Here is a 24,360-nt window from a genome sequence, read left to right on the forward strand (position 1 = left end):
TAGGAGTACCCTAATTAAGTTAATAACAATGTACCTACCTATATAGTTTAAGTTTAAAAAATTTGGCTCTCAAAAGAAGTTTTAATTGTTGTACTGTTGATATTTGGCTCTGTTGACTAATGAGTTTGCCGACCACTGTTCTAGGCCCTTGGAATACAGCAGCTAAACAAAAGACTTGGAGTTTACATTGCTGGGGGCACAGGTAAAATTAGTGAGTAAGTAATGTCAGCAATAAGTACTGTGGAGCAGATGAAGCAGGCAGAAGGTATAGGGAAACTGCAAGGCAGCAGGTGGAACTTGCAATTATAAATAGGGTGGTCAAGGAATGCTTTTACTTAGTGATGTTTAAGCAAAGATCTCAAGTTGGTGAGGGAACTATATTTATATCCAGGGGAAGAGATGCTAATATGTGGTTAGATTCTGTGTGTGTGTGTATTTTTTTTAAGTGAGAGGAGGGGAGATAGGCAGACTCCCACATGCACCCTGACCAGAATCTACCCTCTGTGGCCAATGCTTGAATCAACTGAGCTATCCTCAGCACCTGGGGCCAATGCTCAAATCAATCGAGCCACTGGCTGCAAGAGGGGAAGGTGGGGAGAGAAGTGGATGGTCACTTCTCGTGTGTGTCCTGACCGGGAATCAAACCCTGGGACTTTCACATGCCAGGCCAACGCTCTATCCATCGAGCAAACCAGCCAGGGACTGATTTTGTATATATTTTGAGGGTGGAGCCAGTGGACTCTGCTGACAGATCAAATGTATGATGTGAAAGAGAAGCAGAATCAAGGATGATGCCAACTATTTACTGAGTTCAGGAACATCTTAGGTGGAATAAGTTTGGAGTGGGAGCAAGTTTAGTAGTTCAGTTAGAAATCCAAATGAGGGAAGTTAGGGGGAGAGATTAGGGCAGAGGTATAAATTTGCAAGTCATTAGTTGTGGATATTTAATGCCTTCAGACTGGATGTGATCCCCAAGTATGTGAATATATAGAGAGAAGAGGTGAAAGGACTGAGTCTTTGAACATTTTCTATTATTTATAAGTCAGTGAGATGAAGTAGAATTAGAGGAGAGAAAATTAAAGAGGTTAACTAGTGCTGTGGGAGGCAAACCTGAAGACTTTCAAGGGAAGAGTGATTAATTTGTCAAAGATGATTGAGAATTGACCATTGGATTTAAACTACATGCAGGATATTAGTGACCTTTGCAAGAATAGTTTTGGTGAAGCGATAGGACTTAGAGTGAGCTGGGTTGGAGTGAGTTAAGCAAGAATAGGACAAAAATTAGATCTAGCCAGGTATACACAATTATTTTCAAGGAGTGTATTGGGTTTTTTTTTTTTAGATTTTATTGATTTCTAGAGAGAGGAGAGAGAGAGAGAGAGAGAGAGAGAGAGAGAGAGAGAGAGAGAGAGAGAGAGGGAAAGTGGGCAGAGAAAAGGGAAGTGTCACCTTGTAGTACTTGCTTCCCATATGTGCCTTGACCGGGCAAGCCCAGGGTTTCAAAACCTGCAACCTCAGCGTTCCAGGTCAATGTTTTACCACAGGTCAGGCCAAGGAGTTTTGTTCTAAGTGGGCTAAAGAAATGGGAGATTTCTTTTAAAATTTATTCATATAAATGAGTTTTGCTTTAGATGGGACTAGGGCAGTGGTCGGCAAACCGCAGCTCACGAGCCACATGTGGCTCTTCGGCCCCTTGAGTGCAGGCGAAAAGGCCAGCTTAGGAGTACCCTAATTAAGTTAATAACCATGTACCTATCTATATAGTCTAAGTTTAAAAAAATTGGCTCTCAAAAGAAATTTCAGTTGTTGTACTGTTGATATTTGGCTCTGTTGACTAATGAGTTTGCCGACCACTGGCTAGGAGAGTGGGGGAGTTTCATTTATGAATTTTATTTATTTTACAAATATTTCAAAACCTCCTATATCCCAAGAAGTATTTTAGGTTTCTATGATACAGCAGTGTGGAGAAAAATCCCAGCCCTATGGAGCTTTTCTAGTGTATAATGCACTAATAAATAACCCGGGGAGCTTATTAAAATAAAGATTCTGATTCAATAGCATTTTGAATACCAAGGATCCAAGACTTTTCCTTGTTCAAGCAGAAGCTGTGCAAGATTTTTTTTGTATTTTGTTGGATTTTGAGCTCTGTGATGTACTGTTTATCTAATGAGCATCAGCAGGGTATTTGATTATGTTAAGAAATTTAAATTTTTAGATTTGAAAATGATATTATGGTTACTATTTAAAAAAATTCTTATTTGTTTAAAAACATAACTGAAACGTAAATAAAAGCTAAGATGTTTAGGATTCGTTTCAAAATGTTACAGGAGGATGGGAAGTGGATGGGATGTTCATGGGGCAGGATTGGCCATAGGCTGGTGGATATTAGGATGGGATAATGGGTCTAAAGGGATTCATCATACTGTTGAGTATGTTTCAGAGTTCTGTATAATAAATAGTTTCTTTTTAAAAAATGCAGGAACCAGGGGACCTGTTCTAAAATTCTAGTATTCAGTATTTTTTCTTAAGAGCATGTGTTCTTCTGAGTTTTTCTCTCTCAGGTGAATTCCCCAAGCATGTCTGGCATTCTGTTAAGTTGTTGGCCTATATTAACCCACATGAGTTTGTCTCAGGGTGTGTCGCACTTGTATTCAACTATCCCTTTGCTTCCTCTTTAGGCCTCGCCTTGGAGTCACTCTTCACAAGGTTGTGGTAGCAGGAGCCCTTTATCTTTTGTTCTCTGGAATGGAAGGTGTCCTCAGAGTTACTGGGGTCAGTACGTAATCTGAATTCTTGTGATCAGTATTGTTTTTGTCTTGAAAAGGTGAATTATGAATGTCTTTGGGCTTCTTCACTATTTCCTCTAATTCTCCTTTGGACTATGATTTTTATTTTAATTTTTTTTTTTTCCTGTATTTTTCTGAAGCCAGAAACGGGGAGAGACAGTCAGACAGACTCCCGCATGCGCCCAACCGGGATCCACCCTGCACGCCCACCAGGGGGCGATGCTCTGCCCCTCCGGGGCATCGCTCTGTTGCCACCAGAGCCACTCTAGTGCCTGGGGCAGAGGCCAAGGAGCCATCCCCAGCGCCCGAGCCATCCCCAGCGCCCGGGCCATCTTTGCTCCAGTGGAGCCTCCGCTGCAGGAGGGGAAGAGAGAGACAGAGAGGAAGGAGGGGGGGTGGAGAAGCAGATGGGCGCTTCTCCTGTGTGCTCTGGCCGGGAATTGAACCCGGGACTTCTGCATTCCAGGCTGACGCTCTACCACTGAGCCAACCGGCCAGGACCTGGACTATGATTTTTAAAATGTATGAGTTATTACCTTGACCAGGTGGTGGCGCAGTGGATAAAGCTTCAGCCTGGGATGCAGAGGACCCAGGCTCAAAACCCCAAGGTTGCTGGCTTGAGCACAGGGCTCATCTGGTTTGAGTGTGGGCTCATCCAGTTTGAACATGGGCTCACTAGCTTGAGCGTGGGTTTGCTGGCTTGAGTCCAAGGTCGCTGGCTTGAGCAAGTGCTCACAACTCCTGGTCTAGGCACATATGAGAAAGCAATCAATGAACAATTAAGGTGCAACAAAAAATTGATGCTTCTCATTTCTCTCCCTTCCTGTCTGTCCCTCTCTCCTACTTTCTCACTTAAAAAACAAAAAACAAAATTCTTTCCCACCTGTCCCCAAATTGCTATTTATTTAGTTTTTCCTCCCAGACAATAGATGATTCTTGTATAAGTGGCAACATTATAATCATGCACTTACTGGTTAATTTAATTTTTGTTTTAAAGTGACAATGCTGCTTGCTTAACCAGCACTTGAGTTTCCAAGGCTTTCTAAAATGTACCTAATTAAGTTTTACATAATTCTTGAGAATTACGTAATTAAGTCCTTTTAGGGAACGAAACCAAAGCGCTGAGATATAAGTGATAAAGAAATTATGTTAGAACTGGATTAATGTGAAGAAGTGGGCTTCCCTAAGTCATTGTCGTTATTTTCTTATTTATTTTAAAATCACTGCAATAACCTGTTAGATTCAAGGTAGAAGATGCTATAAATTTTACTTTTCCTTCAATTAAACTGGGCTTAATAAGTTTTGCAATAAATTGCCTCTTAAATAAAATACTTTTTGATGCAAATTAGGTCTTCAAATCGCTCTGTCCTCTGTATTTAATTTCCTTAGACTTTTAGCAATATTAACCCTCTGTCAATTACGGTTTTTTTTCTTCTGCTACTGTAGTATTTTGCTAATCCCTTGGCTTTGATAGTAAACCTGGCCCTGTCAGCAATTGATGCCTGTATTATTTTATGGATATCCTTTCAATAATACCCTGATGATTGGATAATTAGGGTTTTATAAATTGTATCTCTTATAAATATAGACTTGTGAAAACAAGCAGCATAGTTTGGGGGATAGATACTTGTCTTATCTTATTTTCAAGAGAGCTGTTTTTTGTAAAATTACATTGCAATTCAGATAATCAATAGTTCTTAGTATGTTAATGATATAGTAATTTTAAATATGAGAAGGATATTTTTAGACTTGTAGCCAAAATCAAAATGATAGGATGGGATGGAGACTTATACTACTGTAACTTTTTTGGTGCGGTCACTTCTTAAAATGGATTTTAGCATGCTAGGAACTCTATGGTAGTTAGTAGCATGTTTTCTTGTATTGAGATTGTAATTGACAGTTTGCATGAAATGCTTACAGCTTTATATTCTGTGTGATAATTTGTCAGAGGGGCACGGTGTAGGTGCCAAGTGTTACTCCTTTTTTAATTTTCTTTTGGTTCAAATGCCAAATCATTTCAGATGATTATACAAATGCAGAATCATGTGCTGGTTTCTTCTCTGTGTATCTCTCGACATCTCTTGTTCTTTGCAGGCCCAGACTGATCTTGCTTCCTTGGCCTTTATCCCCTTGGCTTTCCTAGACACTGCCCTGTGCTGGTGGATATCCTTCTCATTGGCTTATTCGATGGTGGTCCGTTTTCTCCCCTTGGATATGGGTTTCCATTGATCTTTCTGCAAAGCGTTTTTACCAGATTTTTAGTCTGGGAATTAGGGTACTTTCAGTCTATCAACCTGAGGGCTCAGGTAAGCAGGATTTTTTTTAATTTTTAAAAAAAATTTTAAGTATTGCGTCAGAAGCTGGTGAACTGTGGATTAAGCAAAAAGATAAAAGCTCTGGTTTTTGCCTTTTTTAAATGAGCATTTTTACCTTAATTGTGGACTTATTTGTGTACTGTACTCAGTGGTAGAATCACTGACTACTCTGCTCCTGCTCTTTCTTTCAGCCTCTGAATTAGTAAGTGCTTTGAAAATGATGAAAAGATTTTAATTTAAAAATGTGGTTTCAGGAACTTTATAAGACTGTCTTAAAATTTTATGTAAGTTTAGCAGATTTTAACCCTTACAGGGTGTTTTGTATCCCCATTCAAAAGCTGACTTGGAATTGTGTGAAGATTTCACTCTGAAATAAATATTGATTCATTTACAGTCAGAGTTAACCAGTAGATAACAAGTTTCTATTTGAGTAATCTTTTTCTCCTGCTTCTTAAAATTAAAAATTTGTTTATTAAGGACTTGACCTCTGAAGTGAAGGATTTAAGTTTTTAGATTTTCTTCTTTTGGGTTTTTTAAAAGTTTGTTTTCATTTTTGTGTATTTGGTCCTATATGTAATTATGTAATATTATTATCTTAATGGACTGTGACTTATAAAAAAAATTGAATGTAAAACAAATTGTAATTTTGTGAATTTGAATGAATTGCCATATATAAAAAAATTTTTGAAATTGACATGTCTTGAGCCCAAATACTCCAAGTTTAAGTGTGCTTTGTAAACCTCTATGAGTGTTGGAAAGAGTGGAGAGAGGAGTGGGGAGAGAGACTAGACCATACAATAGGGTACCTGATGATGAGGGAGCTGATGATGAGCAGCCGAGTCTCCGTCACAGGGCAGACCAAGTTCCAACTCACTTATTTTAATACCTGCCAGTTCTGGAAGTTGGACATGAGAGCAGGTGTCACTTCCCCTCCTGTCTTTCTGTGGCAACTTCTACTTGGGAATAATACTCTGAAAATGGAGAGTTGTTGCTTAGAGCCTTACTGCCTGGGATTTTCAGCCAATTGTAATTGCATGATTTTTTTATTTCAAAATTGATTAAGCAGCTGATGGCTTGCTTGTTCCTTAACGTGGCACGAGGGCACTGTGAAGCTCGGAGACGCTGTAGGCATGAGTGTATCATGATCCTAGACTGGGTTAGCTGGAACATGAAGAACACAGCTACCTACCTTAGGAAGAGAGAAGATGTTGCTGACTCCTGTTTCCTTGTCTGTTACTCATTTTCTTCCATTTGTGTTTATTTCTCTAGAAAGCTTCTTCCTTTATTTTTTATATTTTTCAAAAATTTTTTTGCATTCTTATTTTATCCTACTTCTATCTTCTCTTCAGTTTCTCATTAAAAATGAAGACTTTCTTAGTAATCATGGTGAGGGTAGGGATGTTTATGAGATTGAGAATAAGAGTTCTGAGATCCATAGCTCTTATCAGTATGTCCCCAGATCCTTTAAAACTTGAGGATTAATTTACTAGCTTATTGTTTTATCTGAATGTTGATTTCCTTGACCTGCAAACACATATTTATTAGCCTGACTCAAACAATGAAGCTATTAAAACTTCGGAGGAACATTGTAAAGCTCTCTCTGTACCGACATTTCACCAACACGCTTATCTTGGCTGTGGCAGGTAAGTCGGGGACTTGCTTCCTGCTGTTTAAGGGCACCCTTTGAAGACAGATTCTTAACCTGACAGGCTGTAGGTGGGCTCTCTAATGTTACCTAGAAAGTTTTGTGCAATTTCACTTGGGGGAAAGTATCTTTATAACATTCTCAAAGGGTTCTATAGTTCAAAAAAGATTGAGAACCACTCATTTTAAGTATAATAGCTGAAAATCAATTATATATCATTTCAATTCTTAGTATACCTCTCTCCTGTCTCCATTCTTTTTCTCGAGGCAGGTTAGCTTGGTTCCATATAGCATCTGGATTCCTTTTAGAACACATTACTGTTAGCTTATTTAATTTTATTAAACACCTATAGGGTTCATTACTATTATATATATATATATATATATATATATATATATATATATATATATATATTTTTTTTTTTTTTTTTGTATTTTTCTGAAGCTGGAAATGGGGAGAGACAGTCAGACTCCTGCATGCGCCCAACTGGGATCCACCCGGCACGCCCACCATGGGGCGATGCTCTGCCCACCAGGGGGCGATGCTCTGCCCACCAGGGGGCGATGCTCTGCCCACCAGGCGGCGATGCTCTGCCCCTCCGGGGCGTCGCTCTGCCACAACCAGAGCCACTCTAGCGCCTGGGGCAGAGGCCAAGGAGCCATCCCCAGCGCCCGGGCCATCTTTGCTTCAATGGAGCCTCGCTGCGGGAGGGGAAGAGAGAGAGAGGAAGGAGGGGGGGGGGTGGAGAAGCAAATGGGCGCTTCTCCTGTGTGCCCTGGCCGGGAATCGAACCCGGGTCCCCCCCGCACGCCAGGCCGACGCTCTACCGCTGAGCCAACCGGCCAGGGCCTACTATTATATTTTTTACATATGTCATAAGCATGTATAAAGTACAGACATTTGGTAGGCCATAGCCAAAGTAGGCTAATTTGCCTGCTTTTTGCCCCTTGAACTGGGAGTAAGAGGTCTGGCCTGGGATTGGTACCTACATCTCTGTTTGTCTTGCAGTCATTTTATTAACTTTTTTTTCCATCTGACCAGCCAAAGAAAAGTTAGCATTACTACACTAAAGGTGAAGAGTTAGCATTACTACACTAAAGGTGAAGGAGGGAAAATGTTATATTGTTGATAATGATGGAAAAACCCAGATTTTCAATACCTCCTTTTCCAGTTATAATGATTACTGAAGTAGTCAGATGGTAAACAAAATTATTGTTTAAGTTCAGAAAGGGTTGACAAGGGTGTGGGCCTTACTTGTAGTAGTTATCAAATTTGTATTGAATAAATTTGTTAAAATAACTTGATAAAAATAATTGTGATATTTTGGGTGTTAGGGATGTGTGGGATTCCACTTAACCAAATTGGGGATCTAAACCAATATTCATATCTAATTTTTCATTTCCTGTTAGCATCTATTGTGTTTATCATCTGGACAACCATGAAGTTCAGGATAGTGACCTGTCAGTCGGTGAGTTATAAACACATGCATTTATGAATAATAGACTGTTTTATACATGGACAGTGATGTTGATGACAGTGGTAAGATTTGTACCTTATAAGAAATTGGGGCTAGGACTCCAGGACTCCACTCTGAGGGTTAAAATGCTTCCCTCCTCCCAAGTACTGTGGTTCTTGGTATGGTAGGGGTTTTTTTTGTTTGTTTTTGGAGTGGAGGATCTGATTATATATCCCAATAGTGGGAAAGAATTTTATAAGTGGTAACCACAGTCTGTCTTAACCTAATCTTGTCTTAACTAAAAATTCTCAAGAAATCCAGAGTCCTAAACATTAAGTATGTGTGAATAATGCCCATCTGAGTACAAGTTATGTTCCTAAGATCTGAACACAGTGATTGTGGCAATTAGCATTCCTTTGGAGGTACTTAAGGCTCCATTTTGGTAAAAAGAAATTAATCCTTTGAATAGTACAAACGTTCATGTATGTTCTTGTGCCTCCTGACCATCCAGAGTACGATGGATTTATTTTAAAAATGTGTAAAACAACATTAAAAAGCAAATGTATGTTCTTGTTTCCATAAATTGGTTATCAAACAAACATGATTTTAATAAAACTTTAACTAAAACTAATTTCAATTTTTTGGAAAAAAACTCACTTCCGGGGTCAGCGAGCATGAAAAAACTCACTATCAAAGGGTTAAAATGAAAATTATAAGAAATAAAAATCTAATATTACTATCTCATACCTTGTAAATAAACTCTATCCCAAAGGTTCTCAGAACTATAATGAAGCACTCACAAGTGCTCTGTTTAGTTGGAGCCTTTTCTTTAACAACAGTAAAACTATGTTTCTTCGCTTTGTATCCCCAACACTTAGCACAGCGCCTAGCACATGGCAGGCTCCTTAGTAAATTTAAGTTGAATAAGTGATTCTTGCTCTTTGCCGTAGGGCTTGTGAACAGAGGGATGAGATAATGAAATAAATGTACTTTTCCCCCTTTTGGTAGGATTGGCGGGAGCTGTGGGTGGATGATGCCATCTGGCGGTTGCTGTTCTCCATGATCCTCTTTGTCATCATGGTTCTCTGGCGACCATCTGCAAACAACCAGAGGTTCTTGGACTCTTCTTATTATGCTGCTAACCAATGAGTGACTGTGTTATCAAATAAGGGTGGTTCTGTTGATGTTGGTTTTGGGCCATGTTGTAATGTGGAAGCAACACTCACTGGGTCTGAAATCAGGAGAGTTAGGTTTCTGTCTCAGCTCTCCTGTTAATTTGCCATGTGATTTTTGGCATGCTATCTCTGTTCACCGATGTGGGCCTTAGTTTCCCCTCTATATAATGAGGGGGAATTGAACCAGTTTAATCAGGTTCCTTTTAGTTCTAACATTTGATAATATAAGGGTTTGTATGGGAAAATAAGGGAGGTAAATAGATTTGACACTTATAATGAGAGTTGCACCTTTCTAGTGTCCAGGAGGGAAGAACAATTTCTATTGGTCCCTCATCTATCACGGGGGCTAGGTTCCAGAACCTCCTGTGATAGGCGCAGGTCCCTGAAGTAGTGACCTTATGTTTATTTTATAATTTATGTATATTTTAAGGCTTTATAAACCCTCTCCATACTCTTGTAAACCTTTCCCACACTGTTATTAACCTTTCCCACACTTATTTTGCTTATTTTACTGCAAAAAATAATTAAAATAATAAATATATAAAAATACCTATATACCGTAAAATCCCGCAATATAGTTTAAGGTCCATGATACAAAATTAGATACATACAATTTAAAATTTTACAATACAGTGAGACCGCGAAAAGTAAACCTTGACATGGCAAGGGACAACTGTAGTCAGTAGCCCAGTCCACTTTGTAACAATAGAAAGGGTAAATGAAACTTATGTGAATGACTTTGGAATTAAAAAAATATGTGTGCGCCCTGACCAGGCAGTGACACGGTGGGTAGGACTCAGATTCAAAACCCTAAGGTTGGCCCTGGCCGGTTGGCTCAGTGGTAGAGCGTCGGCCTGGCGTGCGGAAGTCCCGGGTATGATTCCCGGCCAGGGCACACAGGAGAGGCGCTCATCTGCTTCTCCACCCCTCCCCCTCTCCTTCCTCTCTGTCTCTCTCTTCCCCTCCCGCAGCTGAGGCTCCATTGGAGCAAAAGATGGCCTGGGCGCTGGGGATGACCCCTTGGCCTCTGCCCCAGGCACTAGAGTGGCTCTGGTCGAGACAGAGCGACGCCCGGATGGGCAGAGCATCCCCCCCTGATGGGCGTGCTGGGTGGATCCCGGTCGGGCGCATGCGGGAGTCTGTCTGACTGCCTCCCCGTTTCTAGCTTCGGAAAAATGGAAAAAAAAACAAAAACAAAAAACAAAAAAACCCCTAAGGTTGCCAACTTAAGTGTAGGTTTGCTGGCTTGAGCCCAGAGGTCACTGGCTTGAAGCCCATGGTCACTGGCTTGAGCAGGAGGTCACTGGCTCATCTGGAGCCCCCGAGTCAAGGCACAAATGAAAAAGCAATCAATGAACAACTAAGGTGCCACAACTATGAGTTGATGCTTCTCATCTCCCTTCCTGTTTGTCCCTGTCTGTCCCCCGCCCCACCTCTCTTGCTTTAAAACAAAAATTTATGTGTGAATTTGCTTTGTCAAAACTATAGGCAAATCTCAATTATTTAGCAATTGCCTGTATTTTGTGACTATGCCTTTGTTTCCTCTTTTTTTCTCCCTTTTGTATATTTAGACAATTAAGAGCATATATTCAACCACACCACCAAAGAAGGAAAAGGATAAGATGATAAAACTAACCAGCTCATTTTGTAACTGGTCATACCAATAAAAGATTGAGAAAGAAAATATATGACATTCTTGTATCCCTTGAGAATAGCATTGTCTTTTTACACTATACACATAATATTTGTGTTGCTTGGAAAAAAAGAAAGAATGATGTAAAAGAAAACAAAGGAGATCTTAACTCATGCTAATCAGAAAGAACCTAGAGTCTAGACCAGGCGTCCCCAAACTACGGCCGGCCCCCTGAGGTCATTTATCCAGCTCCACCGCCACACTTCCTGAAGGGGCACCTCTTCCATTGGTGGTCAGTGAGAGGAGCACTGTATGTGGCAGCCCTCCAACAGTCTGAGGGACAGTGAACTGGCCCCCTGTGTAAAAAGTTTGGGGACCCTTGGTCTAGACATTCTGATGACCATCCTTTACATTGATCTATTGATCTGCTCACTCGCTAGCTATAGCTGTGTATGTGGAAGCCAAAAGTAGGCTTACAGTTGTGAGTACACAGAACACAGTTCATTCTTGTATTATTTATTTGTATTATAACTTAAACCTACTTTTGCCCACTCCTGTATAAAACTTTTCTTTTTCATCAGTCTTTCAAAAATGTTTTGCTTTACCTCTCCTCTTCCTTTCTCTCTCGTCTCTTTTAAAATATTGTGCCTACTCTGTATCTCCAGTGTTACTGGCCTCATGTGATGTGTCCTTCCACATTTTACTTCCTGTTCAAATATGGAATCTTCCTTTACTCAATATAATAATATATTGGAATAATATAATAATATATTCCAATAATATATTGGAAATGCCTTTTTATTTTATTTTATTTTTTAGCAAGAGAGAATCAGAGAGAGGGACAGATAGGAAGGGAGAGAAATGAGAAGCATCAATTCTTCATTGTAGCACCTTAGTTGTTTATTGATTGTTTTCTTATATGTGCCTTGATTGGGGGGCTGCAGCTAAGCGAGTGACTCCTTGCTCAAGCCAGCCACCTTGGGCTCACGCCAGCAACCATAGGGTCATGTCTATGATATCATGCTCATACCAGCAACCCCGTGCCCAAGCTGGTGAGCCCACACTCAAGACAGATGAGCCAGCGCTCAAGCCAGTGACCTCGGGGTTTTGAACCTGGGTCCTCTGTGTCCCAGGCCTATGCTCTATCCCAGTGTTTCCCAACCTTTTTTGTGCCATGCCCCACCTTAACCTTTCTAAAGTTTTTATGTCCCCCCCTATGTAACATACATAATTTTTAACATTAAAAAATTGATTTGTTCACTTAATAAACATAAATGATAGGTTCTAGGAAGAAATCACTATGAAATTGTTAACAAAACACAGTAAGTAAAATTTCAAAACATATAATGAAAAACATAAATTTAAATTCCAAATAATTTTAATACAGATTTTTCTATATTAATGTATTATTTTAATTTAGTGTGATCCTTGCACTTGATGCTTGCTGCACAGAGATTTTATATTAGGTTCCAATTTGGTTAGCTTTAGTCTCAAGTCTCCACGTTGTGTTATATCTAGCCGATTTCTTTTTTTTACCAGTAAATCATTTACAGCACTAAATCCACATTCAGCTAAAAATGAAGATGGAAACGGTAGCAATAGTTTTCTTGCACATTTGGTTGAATTTGGGTACGTATTTGATTTCTGTTTCCTCACAAAGCCATGCCATAGCTCCTTTGATATTAAATAAAGCTTTAACTGACTCATCGTTTTGCAATTCTGCGAGTTCTTCTTGATACTGCATATTTGATATATCAGACAAATCCACTAACATTGGCTGCATCATCCATGTTGGGAAATCAATTTGTTTTAAATCAGAAAATCTTTCTTTTAAATCAGCCGATAGAATATTCAAATGATTGACAATAACAAGTAAAGCGGTATCAGTTACTTCACATTTTTGGAGCCAATGAAACTGTTTAAAGTTTTTGTTGTTACTATGTTTCTGACATAACTCAATATTGGTAATGAAACCAAATATCTTTGCTTTTGCATCGACAAGAGTTTTATTTCCTTGAAGTTGCTTATTTAATATATTTAGTTTTTCAAAGATATCGGCTAAATAACTCACAAATGCTTTACCATCTATTGTTAACAGATACTTCATTTCAGGTTTGTTGCTTAAAAAATCACTAAGAGTATCAAACAGTTCCATAAATCTTTTCAAACAGTTTCTTTTAGATAGCCATCTTACTTCAGTATGAAGTAAAAGTCTCACATGGTCTTCATTTTGTTCTTCACAAAATAGCTTGAAAAGATGCTCACATTTGGCACTTGCTTTAATAACATTAACACTTTATTACTGTATGTAATACTTCATTCAGAACAGGCGAGATGTTTTTAGCTACCAAGTTTTCCCTATGAATAACACAATGCACAAGAATCATTTCTGGATTCGCATCTTTCATCAATTTTAAGCAGCCATTTTTCTTGCCCATCATATTGGGAGCACCATCTGCAGCACAAGATGTTCTCTTTTTCATTGGTATATCATTGACATCTAAGTAGTTTTTTAGCTTATTATATATATCTTTGGAGGTAGTGGTGCTTTCTAATCTTTTACAGAACAACATTTCTTCAGCAAAATGACCTTTATCAGTATATCTTACGTGAGTTATCAATACTGCCTCACTGTCTCTCAAAGTTGATTCATCCATTTGCAAGGAGAATTTTCTTGTTTTCAGCTTTTCAATAAGTTGTTTTTCAATATCCTCACTCATTTCGTCTATTCTTCTGCTAACAGTATTGTCACTGAGTGGCATAGCTTTTATATCTTTGTCATCTTTTTCAAGAACCGTTTTAAGAAATGCTGATATTGACAGTTTTATTAAATTCTCTCCTATAGTGTGATTTTCTCCAGTTTTAGCGATGAATAAAGAAATTGAAAACTAGCCTCAAGAACACGATTATTAGTTGAAGTATGAGCAGTAAATAGAGACTTTAATGTTGTTCTTTTTTCAAAATTTTTCTTTAAAGTTTTAAAGTAACTCAAATCTGAATTAATATGAGCACTATGTTTCGCCTTCAAATGTGCCTCAAGACGACCTCGTTTCATTGATTCGTTGGTCAAGCATTGCTGGCATAAAAGACAAAAAGGAATCCGCTCATCGTGAACAGCGGGTATGAACCCAAATTTTATTTTGTATTTTTTTGAAGCTGGAAACGGGGAGAGACAGTCAGACAGACTCCCGCATGCGCCCGACCGGGATCCACCCGGCACGCCCACCAGGGGCGACGCTCTGTCCACCAGGGAGCAATGCTCTGCCCCTCCGGGGTGTCGCTCTGCCGCGACCAGAGCCACTCTAGCGCCTGGGGCAGACACCAAGGAGCCATCCCCAGTGCCCGGGCCATCTTTGCTCCAATGGAGCCTTGGCTGCGGGAGGGGAAGAGAGAGACAGAGAGGAAGGAGGGGGGGGTGGAGAAGCAAATGGGCGCTTCTCCTATGTGCCCTGGCTGGGAATCGAACCTGGGTCCCCCGCACGCCAGGCCGACGCTCTACCGCTGAGCCAACCGGCCAGGGCCTGAACCCAAATTTTAAATATTCCTCCGAATATTGATGAGTTTTTTTTCTTGCTTGCACCACTCATTTTACTATGGGCTACAAGAAATAAAAATAAGATCAATTAAAAACTAATATTAAAATATGTGTTAAAATATATTCAGTGTGACATAGAGTAAACGTATACTAAAAATTCATATTTATTTAAATGTATATAACACATTTACTACACTACCACCACAAATCAAAAGGTATCTATATTTTTTCCACTTGACAAAATTTTCTGGAAAGTTATGCTTCTAAAATTAAAATTGTCGTGCATGCACTATTATAGCCCCAATAATATTTATAAAATATTAGTGCTTTCTATCCCCGATGCAAGAAGTACTTAATAAAGAGTTTAATATTGATAAAAATAAAATCAAATACTTACCAATTATATCTATACAATATATATATGTATATTTATTAAATCAACGAGCTTTTACAACAGTTTTGACTGACACTTATTTCAAATTAACACTAACTAAATGATGTGAAACACTACAGAAGTTGCGATGGGCCAATTAGGTGAGAATAACTGCATTGTTTAGCGAGTTTTTAAAACGTCCAGGGTTCCCCGCGGCAGACGGCACGCTCCGCGGTGAACCCAGGACGAAGTTTACTTGACGACGCCAATCACCCAGTTGATATTTTGGTCTCGTCAAACGAAATTATACTTAATAATTATTTACCGCAATTATTTAAGAATTGCATTTTTTGTTAAATTTGGCACCGATATCTAGCATTGCATTTAAATGGCCCGGGGCGAAAGAGTTAAAGTCATGTCGAGTCCATTTTCAAATTGCCCCCCTTAACTATCGAATTGCCCCCCTGTGGGGCGTGGGCCCCACGTTGGGAAACACCGCTCTATCCACTGCACCACTGATATAGCTAATTAACTTATTTCCATATTGATGGGCATTTGGACAACTTCATATTGGGGTGGTTCAGGGTCCCAAGATCACCCGTGTGTTTAGAAGGACCTCTGGAATTCAGTGTATAATTGTACTTAGAGCAAAGGTTTTTTACAATAAAATGATGTAATCAGCAAGGGGAAAAGACACAGGTGGAGTCTAAAAAAATTTCTATTTCTTCATCTTCTCTAAGGAGATACATCAAGCATGCTCTCTTTTCCTTAGCAACAAAATGCAGTAGCAGTGTTTCTATTCAGGGAAGCCTATTAAGAGACTCAGCACTCAGATTTTTATTGGGTACTTGATGCATAAGCACCCTCTACTTAATTTATACCAAAATTCCAGATTTCCAGAAGGCAAGCAAAGTTTATTATAGGTTGTATTGGACAGATAATCTAGGTACAGTGATCCACCCTATCAGTAAGGGAGCAGGTCACAGTACCAGGTTGCCAGACACCAGCCAAAGGGGAATCCTTGTAAGTAGGCCCCTCTAAAGTCCTGCTATGTTACGCATGCATAGTGGGCAGTAAAAATAGACATAAGCTACAGTCATGTGTTAAATACCCTTGTACATCAATTCTTAGACACTTTTTAGTGCTTCCTTGCTCTATTTTTCCCCCATCGCATTTATATCTATAACTATTAACTGTAACCAGGGTTTATTGATTATCTTTGAACCTTTTTATGATGTTCTTGGTTATAAAAAAACTTGAAAATATGGAGTCAAATTAATTTGTCATTTTTTTCCTTCATAGATTGTGTTTTGTGTCTTAAGACATCCTTTTCTAGCTTGAGGTGAAGTTATTTTATAATTTTTTAAAAATTTCACAATTGAGATTGTAAAGAGTTGATTGTAGGTTTTCATTTTCTTCAGTTGCTCTGATCCTGCCTCAGTAGCATACTTAAACGTCTTAGTTCTCTGATAATTCCTGGTCTCTAGATGGCCTAAACCACCCTCTCCCTATTTTTTTTTTTTTTTAATATCCTTTGCAATTGTTTAATTTTAGGAAAATCCTATCAAATTTTTTTGGAGTTTAATAGAACTAATGAATTAATTAGGGAAATCTTTTTGATAATTCCATCTTTGAAGATATATCTATTTTTTTAAAGGTCCTTCAATGCTTCAGTTACGTTTTATGATTTTATTTAAAAATTTTTTTGTAATTTTGTGACTCTTAGGATGCATACTTTAAAAATAATAAATGTAGCTTTTCCAAATACATAACGGATGCTGTTAGTTTTTGTATATTTATCATATCCATCAACACTCCTATAATTACCTTGTTAGCTCTGATAATTTTCCAGTTTTCTTAGTAGTTGTTTATTTGCTACAGTAATGACAATGTTATTCCTTTCCAAATAATCTTACTGCCTCATTTCTGGGTTTTTGTTGGCTAGGCTGTTGAACTGAGACAAGTGAGTGTGGGCCATCTTGTTGGTGTACAAGGGTACAGTTAATTTTTTTTAAAGATTTTATTTATTGATTTTAGAGAGAGGATAGAGAGAGAGAAGGTGGGGAGAATAGAAGTATCAACTGGTAGTAGTTGTTTCTCATTTGTGCCTTCACTAGGCACGCCCAGGGTTTCAAACCAATGACCTCAGCATTCCAGATCAACACTTGATCCACTGTGCCATCACAGGTCAGGCAAGAGAGTGGACCTTCTTAGTCTTACTTTACAATAAATGCTTCTTGCTTGACCAGGTGGTAGCACAGTGGATAGAGCATCGACCTGGGACAATAAGGACCCAGGTTCAAAACCCCGAGGTTGCTGGCTTGAGCATTGGCTCTTCTACCTTGAGCACAGGGTCGCTAGCTTGAACGTGGGATCATAGACATGACTCCATGGTCACCGGCTTAATCCCAAAGGTTGCTGGCTTGAGCAAGGGGTCGCTGACTCAGCTGTAGCCCCCCTAGTCAAGGCATATATGAGAAGCAATCAATGACCAACTAAAAGTGCCACAACTTACAAGCTGATGCTTCTCATCTTTCTTTCTGTCTGTCTGCCTCTGTCTCTCTGTTTCTTTCTCTTGAGTGTGTGCTTGTGCACACAATAAGTAAAAAATGCGACCTGACCGGTGGTGGCACAGTGGATAAAGCATGGACCTGGAAATGCTGAGGTCGCTGGTTCGAAACCCTGGGCTTGCCTGGTCAAGGCACATATGGGAGTTGATGCTTCCAGCTCCTCCCCCCTGTCTCTCTCTCCTCTCTCTGTCTCTCTCTCTCTCCTCTCTAAAGTGAATAAATTAAAAAAAAAAATTAAAAAAAAAAAATGCTTCTCAAAGTTCATCATTAACTTTGCTACTGACTGAAATTTTGTTACTTATCTTTTAACATGTTGCAAATGTTCCCTATTATTCCTAGCTTAGAGAAATTTTTAATGGCAGAAGGGAGATTTAAAAACAACATAAAGTGAAAATAATAGGCAATAGTAAGTATAAAGCAAGTTAGAAGCTAAAGCATTCTAGACATGATCTGTCTACTGAGTCTCTTGGAAGTTGTGAAGAAGAGATATCTGAGATGTACCGGGGGGTTAATCCTTCATCTTCCCAGTTTCCCACTTGGAAGCAGATTTTAAATTACTTGAAACACATAAGATCAGGACTTCCATCTCAGCTACCAAATTGAAGGCTGAGTATTTAAATTATATGAGAATTCACTTACCTCTGTGTGATACATGCACTTGTAAATGAACATTTATTGAATGCTTACCGTGTGTCAGGTATTTCTCTAAGCACTTTTTGAAATGACTTAATGTACTTTTCACAGAACACCTGTGAGTAATGATTTGTTATCCCATTTACAGATGGGAAAACTGGGGAACAGAGAATATATCACTTGTCTAAAATCACAGGTAGGATGTGGCTGAACCTGCACTTATAAATACAGTGCTGTCCTGCTTCCCCATTGCTAATAATACAGGCTTTCTGAAGGGGGAAAATGATTTTATTATTTAGGATGGTAAACTGATTTTATGAATGACTATAATTGGGAGCTTCAGTTTGTCCTGTAAAATCCATATAGTGGATCTGTTTTTGTCGTTTTCCTTATGTTCCACCTTTGTTTTCTCAGGTTTGCCTTTTCACCGTTATCTGAGGAAGAAGAAGAGGATGAACAAAAGGAACCTATGCTGAAAGAAAGCTTTGGTAGTGATAAAATTTACTTTTTGTTTGCCCTATAAATGTTCTTTTCTGGTTTTTAGAAATAAACTCAGTACAGTTGACCCTGAACAACACGGGGGTTAGGGGTGCTGACCCCATGCTGTCAAAAATCTGTGTATAACTCTTGACTCCCCAGAAACTTTATGCCCTACATTGACAGGAAGGAAGTCTTACTGACAGTATAAACAGTCATTTAACACATATTTTGAATGTTATATGTGTCTTACAATAGAGTAAGCTAGAGTAAAGGTAGTTATTAAAATCATAAGGAAAAAATACATTTAATGTGTTTATTGAAAAAAGCCACATAGAAAGGGACACACACAGTTAAAATGCATGTTGTTCAAGGGTCAGCCATGTAACATTTTGAGTATCAAAATCAAGATACTTTTATAGAATTACACTGTTTATTACTTTATAGCTGTGTATAGGGAGAAACAGAAATAAGGGCATGAATCTTAAGATGAACCTATGGTAAATTCTGGAAATAATTGAACATTAAATGTCCAATTTGTTTACTGGAGATGAGCTGAAAATTTGGCTTTGAACTTCCCATCATAAATGTAAAGATGGAGAAACATCTGTTGTATAATTCAACAGCAAAGCTTAAAATAAAGCTCTGAATCCATTTTTGTAAAGCATTAGTATACTGCCATAGTTAACCAATCTTCTTTTTATCCTTCTATAGAAGGAATGAAAATGAGAAGTACTAAACAAGAATCAAATGGAAATAGTAAAGCAAACAAAGCAGTAAGTCTGACTTCTTTCCTGTTTGCCCTGTCCTCCAGCCCGTGGAGGAGCTCAGCGGTTCTGTACGGTCCTTAGTGAGTTTCTTTACCTATGCTGTAAACCCGCTTCAGAATTTTTTTAAATGCATACTACGTTTACATTTTTATAAACAGAGACAGCAAGTGAGTCTATCTAGAACTGAAGTAATCTTTAACTAGATGGTTTGCTACCATGTCCTGAAAACATACCAGAAGTCTGATGGTTTTGTTTAATAGTTTTCATCAATGAAGTCTTAGCCTGATTAATAACCTAAAGTCTTTTTTGTAGTAAAAACTAGATTTTTAGTCAGCATTTTTTGGTTTCCTTTAATTAGAACTGTGCATTTACTCTACATTAAGGACTTTATCTCAGTTTTAAGGAGCAAAGCTTTCATGAAGTGAATGCTAGGTTTAGACCCTTAAGCAGAAAGCATTTAAGGTTGTAGGACATCATTGTATATTTTGGTTATGTAGGTAGTTGTTTGTTTTATGGATTGGTTTGAGGGCAAGAGAGTGAGAGAAGCATTCATTTGTTGTTCTACTTAGTTGTGCATTCATTTGTCACTTTCCATGTGCCCTGACCAGGGATTGAACCCACAACCTTGGTGTTTGGGACAATGCTTTCATTGACTGAGCTAACCCTCCTGGGCCTCTTTTGTGTAGTTTTTTAAAGTTACTTTACTGTACTGTTAGCAGTCCCATTTGTTATATGAACGTGCTACTTCAGAGTTACAAAATTAAATGTAAAGATTTTAAGATCTCTTTATATTCTTACTCGAGATGTATTATTTTATATATTTTATCAACAACTGGTATTTGTATGTTCCCTGCAGGAAGATGATTTGAAGTGGGTAGAAGAAAATGTTCCTTCTTCTGTGACAGATGTGTAAGTGTTTTTGTTGTGTTGTTTTTTTTTAGTGAGAGGTGGGGAGGCAGAGATATACAGACTCCTGCATGTGCCCCAATGGGGTCCACCTAGCAAGCTCCCTACTGGGGGATGCTCTGCCCATCTGGGGCCATTGCTCCATTGCTCAGTAACTGAACTATTTTAGCGCCTAAGGTGAGGCCATGGAGCCATCCTCAGTGCCTGGGGCTAGAATCAATTGAGCCTGAGCTGCAGGAGGTGGAGAGATAGAAAGAGGAAGGTAGGAAGAGGTGGAGAAGCATATGGTCGCTTCTTCTGGGTGCCTTGACTGGGAATTGAACCTGGGACTTACACTGGGCTGACTCTCTACCGCTGAGCCAACTGGCCAGGGCCCAGATGTGTAAGTTTTTAAATTATTACTATCAGAATTCTATTTCATAGTTAGTATTACTTTTAATATATACTAAGTGAGGGGCAGAGCATACTAATGAGAATGTTAACGTTAGAAGTAAAAGATGAAAATATACAAACAAAAGTAATTGATATTAATCATTCAGATGACATTTTTGCTTAGAAAGATGACATTTAACTTTGGTCCTATTACAATATAGAATTTTTTTTCTACTCAATTTCAGTAACTTTGAGTCTTATTTTTTATTTGCATTCTCCTCCCTGAAATAGCCATTAATAAGATACAAATCTTAGATAGTTACCAGAAGAAAGAAAAGCTTTAAACTGCATTCATTATTCCATTCCCCTTTATGAACCATTTATGCCTTTGTTTTACATTATTCAGTTTGGTCTTTTTCTACCTACAGAGCACTTCCAGCCCTTCTGGATTCAGATGAGGTTAGTAATAAAATTATGTGCATAAAATATGAGCCTGGTAACTTAATAGGGAATCATACGTTCTCTGTTCAGGGAGATTTTATTTGACTTAGTAAATTGAGTATCATTGAAAGGGATGAGAATAGAAATGCTAATACTAGAACGCAAATATTCAAGAATGTTTACTTTCTGTGTATGCCACCCTTTTCCAGAGTTATGTGGTCAGACTTGAGAATGTCTTTGTTCAATTTGGGTAGCAAATACCATACTGTCCCACTTTCTACTTCCTTTGTCTTTAAGAAATTCAGGTTTAACCCTTATATAATCTAGGCAAAAATAATAAAAGGATTAAGAAAGGAATATCATAGACCAAAGGAAGATATAAATTATTTTAAGTTACCTATTATTATTATTCAATGTTGTCTGTTACCTATCTTCTTCAGATAGTATTATAATTAGTACCTCTAATGTGTACACTGGTTTTTAATCTTTTAGTATCCTTCCATACAGTGCATCTGGAGGGCTTCACAATAAAGTCTTATATAAAGAATTGCAGTCCGAGTTAATGGGTACTAGTTCTGGACACATTTTTTTTTTTTTCACTTTTCTGAAGCTGGAAACGGGGAGAGACAGTCAGACAGACTCCCGCATGCGCCCGACCGGGATCCACCCGGCACGCCCACCATGGGGCGACGCTCTGCCCATCAGGGGGCGATGCTCTGCCCATCCTGGGCGTCGCCATATTGCGACCAGAGCCACTCTAGCGCCTGGGGCAGAGGCCACAGAGCCATCCCCAGCGCCCGGGCCATCTTTGCTCCAATGGAGCCTTGGCTGCGGGAGGGGAAGAGAGAGACAGAGAGGAAAGTGCGGCGGAGGGGTGGAGAAGCAAATGGGCGCCTCTCCTGTGTGCCCTGGCCAGGAATCGAACCCGGGTCCTCCGCACGCTAGGCCGACGCTCTACCGCTGAGCCAACCGGCCAGGGCCTGGACACATTTTTATATTAGGTTAGAGTCTCTTGATTTCAGAAAGCTTTTTGAGTGCACCAAAAATTATGGTGAAAAACACATTAAATGACCATCATAACGACTCTCAAGTGCACAGTGTTAACTATGTATATATATCATTGTGCAACAGATCTCTAGAACTTTTTTATTAATGTAATTTTAATGAGTATATAATACTCATTAAGGATGTACCATAGTTTTATATAATTCTGTATTTTTGGATATTCTTTCTAGTATTTTATTATAATTTTGAGTGTTGCAGTAGAAATGCTTGTGACTAAATCTTTGCCCATATTTATAACTATTCAAGTTAAATTTTTGAATCAGAGATGGTACATATTTTTATTAAAATTCAATCTTAAATATTTGTTTAATCATCTTAATTGACTAAAACATTCCTTTTTTTCTTTTTTTTTTAAGTGAGAGGAGGGGAGGCAGAGAGACAGACTCCCCCATGTGCCCAACAGAGAGCCACCCAGCAAGCCTCAGATGGACAAAGGGGATGCTCTGCCCATCTGAGGCTGTTGCTTGGCAACCGAGCTATTTTTTTTGCATCTGGGGGAGGAGGCTCCAGGAGCCATCCTTTGTACTCCAGGGCAACTTGTTCAAACCAATCTGTGAGCCATGGCTTCAGGAAGGTAAGAGAAAGAGAGAGAGAAGGGGAGGAAGAGGCATAGAAATGAAGACGGTCACTTCTGTATACCGTGACTGGTTGCCCATGCCATTCCTTTTAATTTGTGTTTTGATGTACAGAAGCCTAGAAATTTTGATTGTTAATTTTTTTTTTTTTTTTTTTTATCAAGAAAGAGTGGGACAGACAGACAGGAAGGGAGAGAGATGAGAAGCATTAACTCACAGTTGCAGCACCTTAGTTGCTCATTGATTGCTTTCTCGTATGTGCCTTGACTGAGGGGCTCCAGATGAGCCAGTGACCCCCTTGCTCAAGCTAGCGACTTTGAGTCTCAAGCCAGCAACTTTGGGCCTCAAGCCAGTGACCTTTGGGCTTATGTCTATGATTCCATGCTCAAGCCAGAGACCCTGTGGTCAAGCTGGTAAGCCCACGCTCAAGCCAGCGACCTTGGGGTTTTGAACCTGGTTCCTCAGGTTCAACCAACATTCTAAGTATTTAATGAACATGAACAAGTACTCACAGAAAATGCATGTGTGCCTCATTTATGTAGAAGATGTTTGGAGTGTAGACTATACAAAATTAATGTATTCTGAATAAACTCTTTTTAAAGGAACGAATGATCACACACTTTGAAAGATCCAAAATGGAGTAAAGAGTGGGAAGATGTGCAGTTGAAGATGGCTAGTATCTGGGAAGAGATCATCTTCTGTCAGTCTTCTACACTACTCCATGGGATTAAAGGAGGCAATGACATCCTGATCTGTTCCTTGATCTTTGGGCATTGGAGCTGGCGAGGGGTGTCAGAACTGGGAGAACATCTTATTGAAAACAAGTTCATAGGATGAGAAAAATCTACAAGTTTTCTATTTAGAACATTGATGCCCCATTCCCTCCCACACCCTGACATGGATGTTGATGCAACTTATGTGTGTTGTTCCTGAACCTTCTATGATGTTTAAATTGTTTAACTTGTCAAACTAAAAAATTTAACATCTTCTAAAGAACTGTGACATCAACACTATAATATGTAATCTCCAGGAGCAACTGCCTGTATTTTTTACTTATTTTTAGGGAGTTACAGAGGTGATGGGGGAAATTGTTAGTTATGTTTCCATTTCCTAGGAAGCCAAGGTTACATCTTGCAGAGGTAATTTTGAGAAGAAAAGGCTTTCTGACTTGAGATAATTTTGAGAAGAAAAGGCTTTTCTTTCTTTTATCAATGATTAAAAGAAAGGAAAAAAGGGGGAGAAAGAAACTGTTACAGTGTAATTCAGATCATTAAAAAAGCAAAATCAAGTGCAATTTTGTTTACAAATGGTATATATTAAAGATTTTTCTATTTCAGATGTACTTTAGAGAGAAATATTAGTTTAACTCTTTTGACACCTGCTATTGTGACACATCCCATTGCTGGCAATGTGGTGCACACTCCGGAACTTTTAACTACTGTTTTGTAAGCCTCCAAGGCAGCACTGCAGAGTCCCAGGCACTGCTTTGTTCGCCTTCATGCCATTCACTGGATGTTATACCAGATGCAGAGAGGCAATCCGTCTACGTGCTTGTGAGAGAGCACCCCCTTAAGGACTATAATTCTTCAGAAGCAGGAGCTAATATAAAGGAAACAGGTTCTTTTGGCTTAGG

General features: G+C 38.9%; 1 protein-coding gene across 2 annotated transcripts in view; it reads left to right on the forward strand.

The window, feature by feature from the left end:
• The window catches only part of TMEM87A (transmembrane protein 87A), a 53,515-nt gene extending 29,645 nt beyond the window's left edge, over positions 1 to 23,870 (forward strand). The window contains exons 11-20 of one of the 2 annotated variants that reach the window (XM_066343773.1): positions 2,679 to 2,772; positions 4,233 to 4,304; positions 6,636 to 6,744; positions 8,156 to 8,214; positions 9,211 to 9,314; positions 18,536 to 18,609; positions 19,313 to 19,374; positions 20,225 to 20,277; positions 21,075 to 21,105; positions 23,330 to 23,870. In XM_066343773.1, coding sequence (XP_066199870.1) covers positions 2,679 to 2,772; positions 4,233 to 4,304; positions 6,636 to 6,744; positions 8,156 to 8,214; positions 9,211 to 9,314; positions 18,536 to 18,609; positions 19,313 to 19,374; positions 20,225 to 20,277; positions 21,075 to 21,105; positions 23,330 to 23,371 — 700 coding nt within the window. In that variant the 3' untranslated portion in view covers positions 23,372 to 23,870. Of the gene's footprint in view, positions 1 to 2,678; positions 2,773 to 4,232; positions 4,305 to 4,880; positions 4,950 to 6,635; positions 6,745 to 8,155; positions 8,215 to 9,210; positions 9,315 to 18,535; positions 18,610 to 19,312; positions 19,375 to 20,224; positions 20,278 to 21,074; positions 21,106 to 23,329 lie in introns of both variants that reach the window. The other variant, XM_066343774.1, reaches the window with a different exon arrangement.
• The last annotated feature ends 490 nt before the right edge of the window (positions 23,871 to 24,360 follow it).

Source organism: Saccopteryx leptura, chromosome 6 (assembly GCF_036850995.1).
Source record: "Saccopteryx leptura isolate mSacLep1 chromosome 6, mSacLep1_pri_phased_curated, whole genome shotgun sequence".
NCBI lineage: Eukaryota > Metazoa > Chordata > Mammalia > Chiroptera > Emballonuridae > Saccopteryx > Saccopteryx leptura.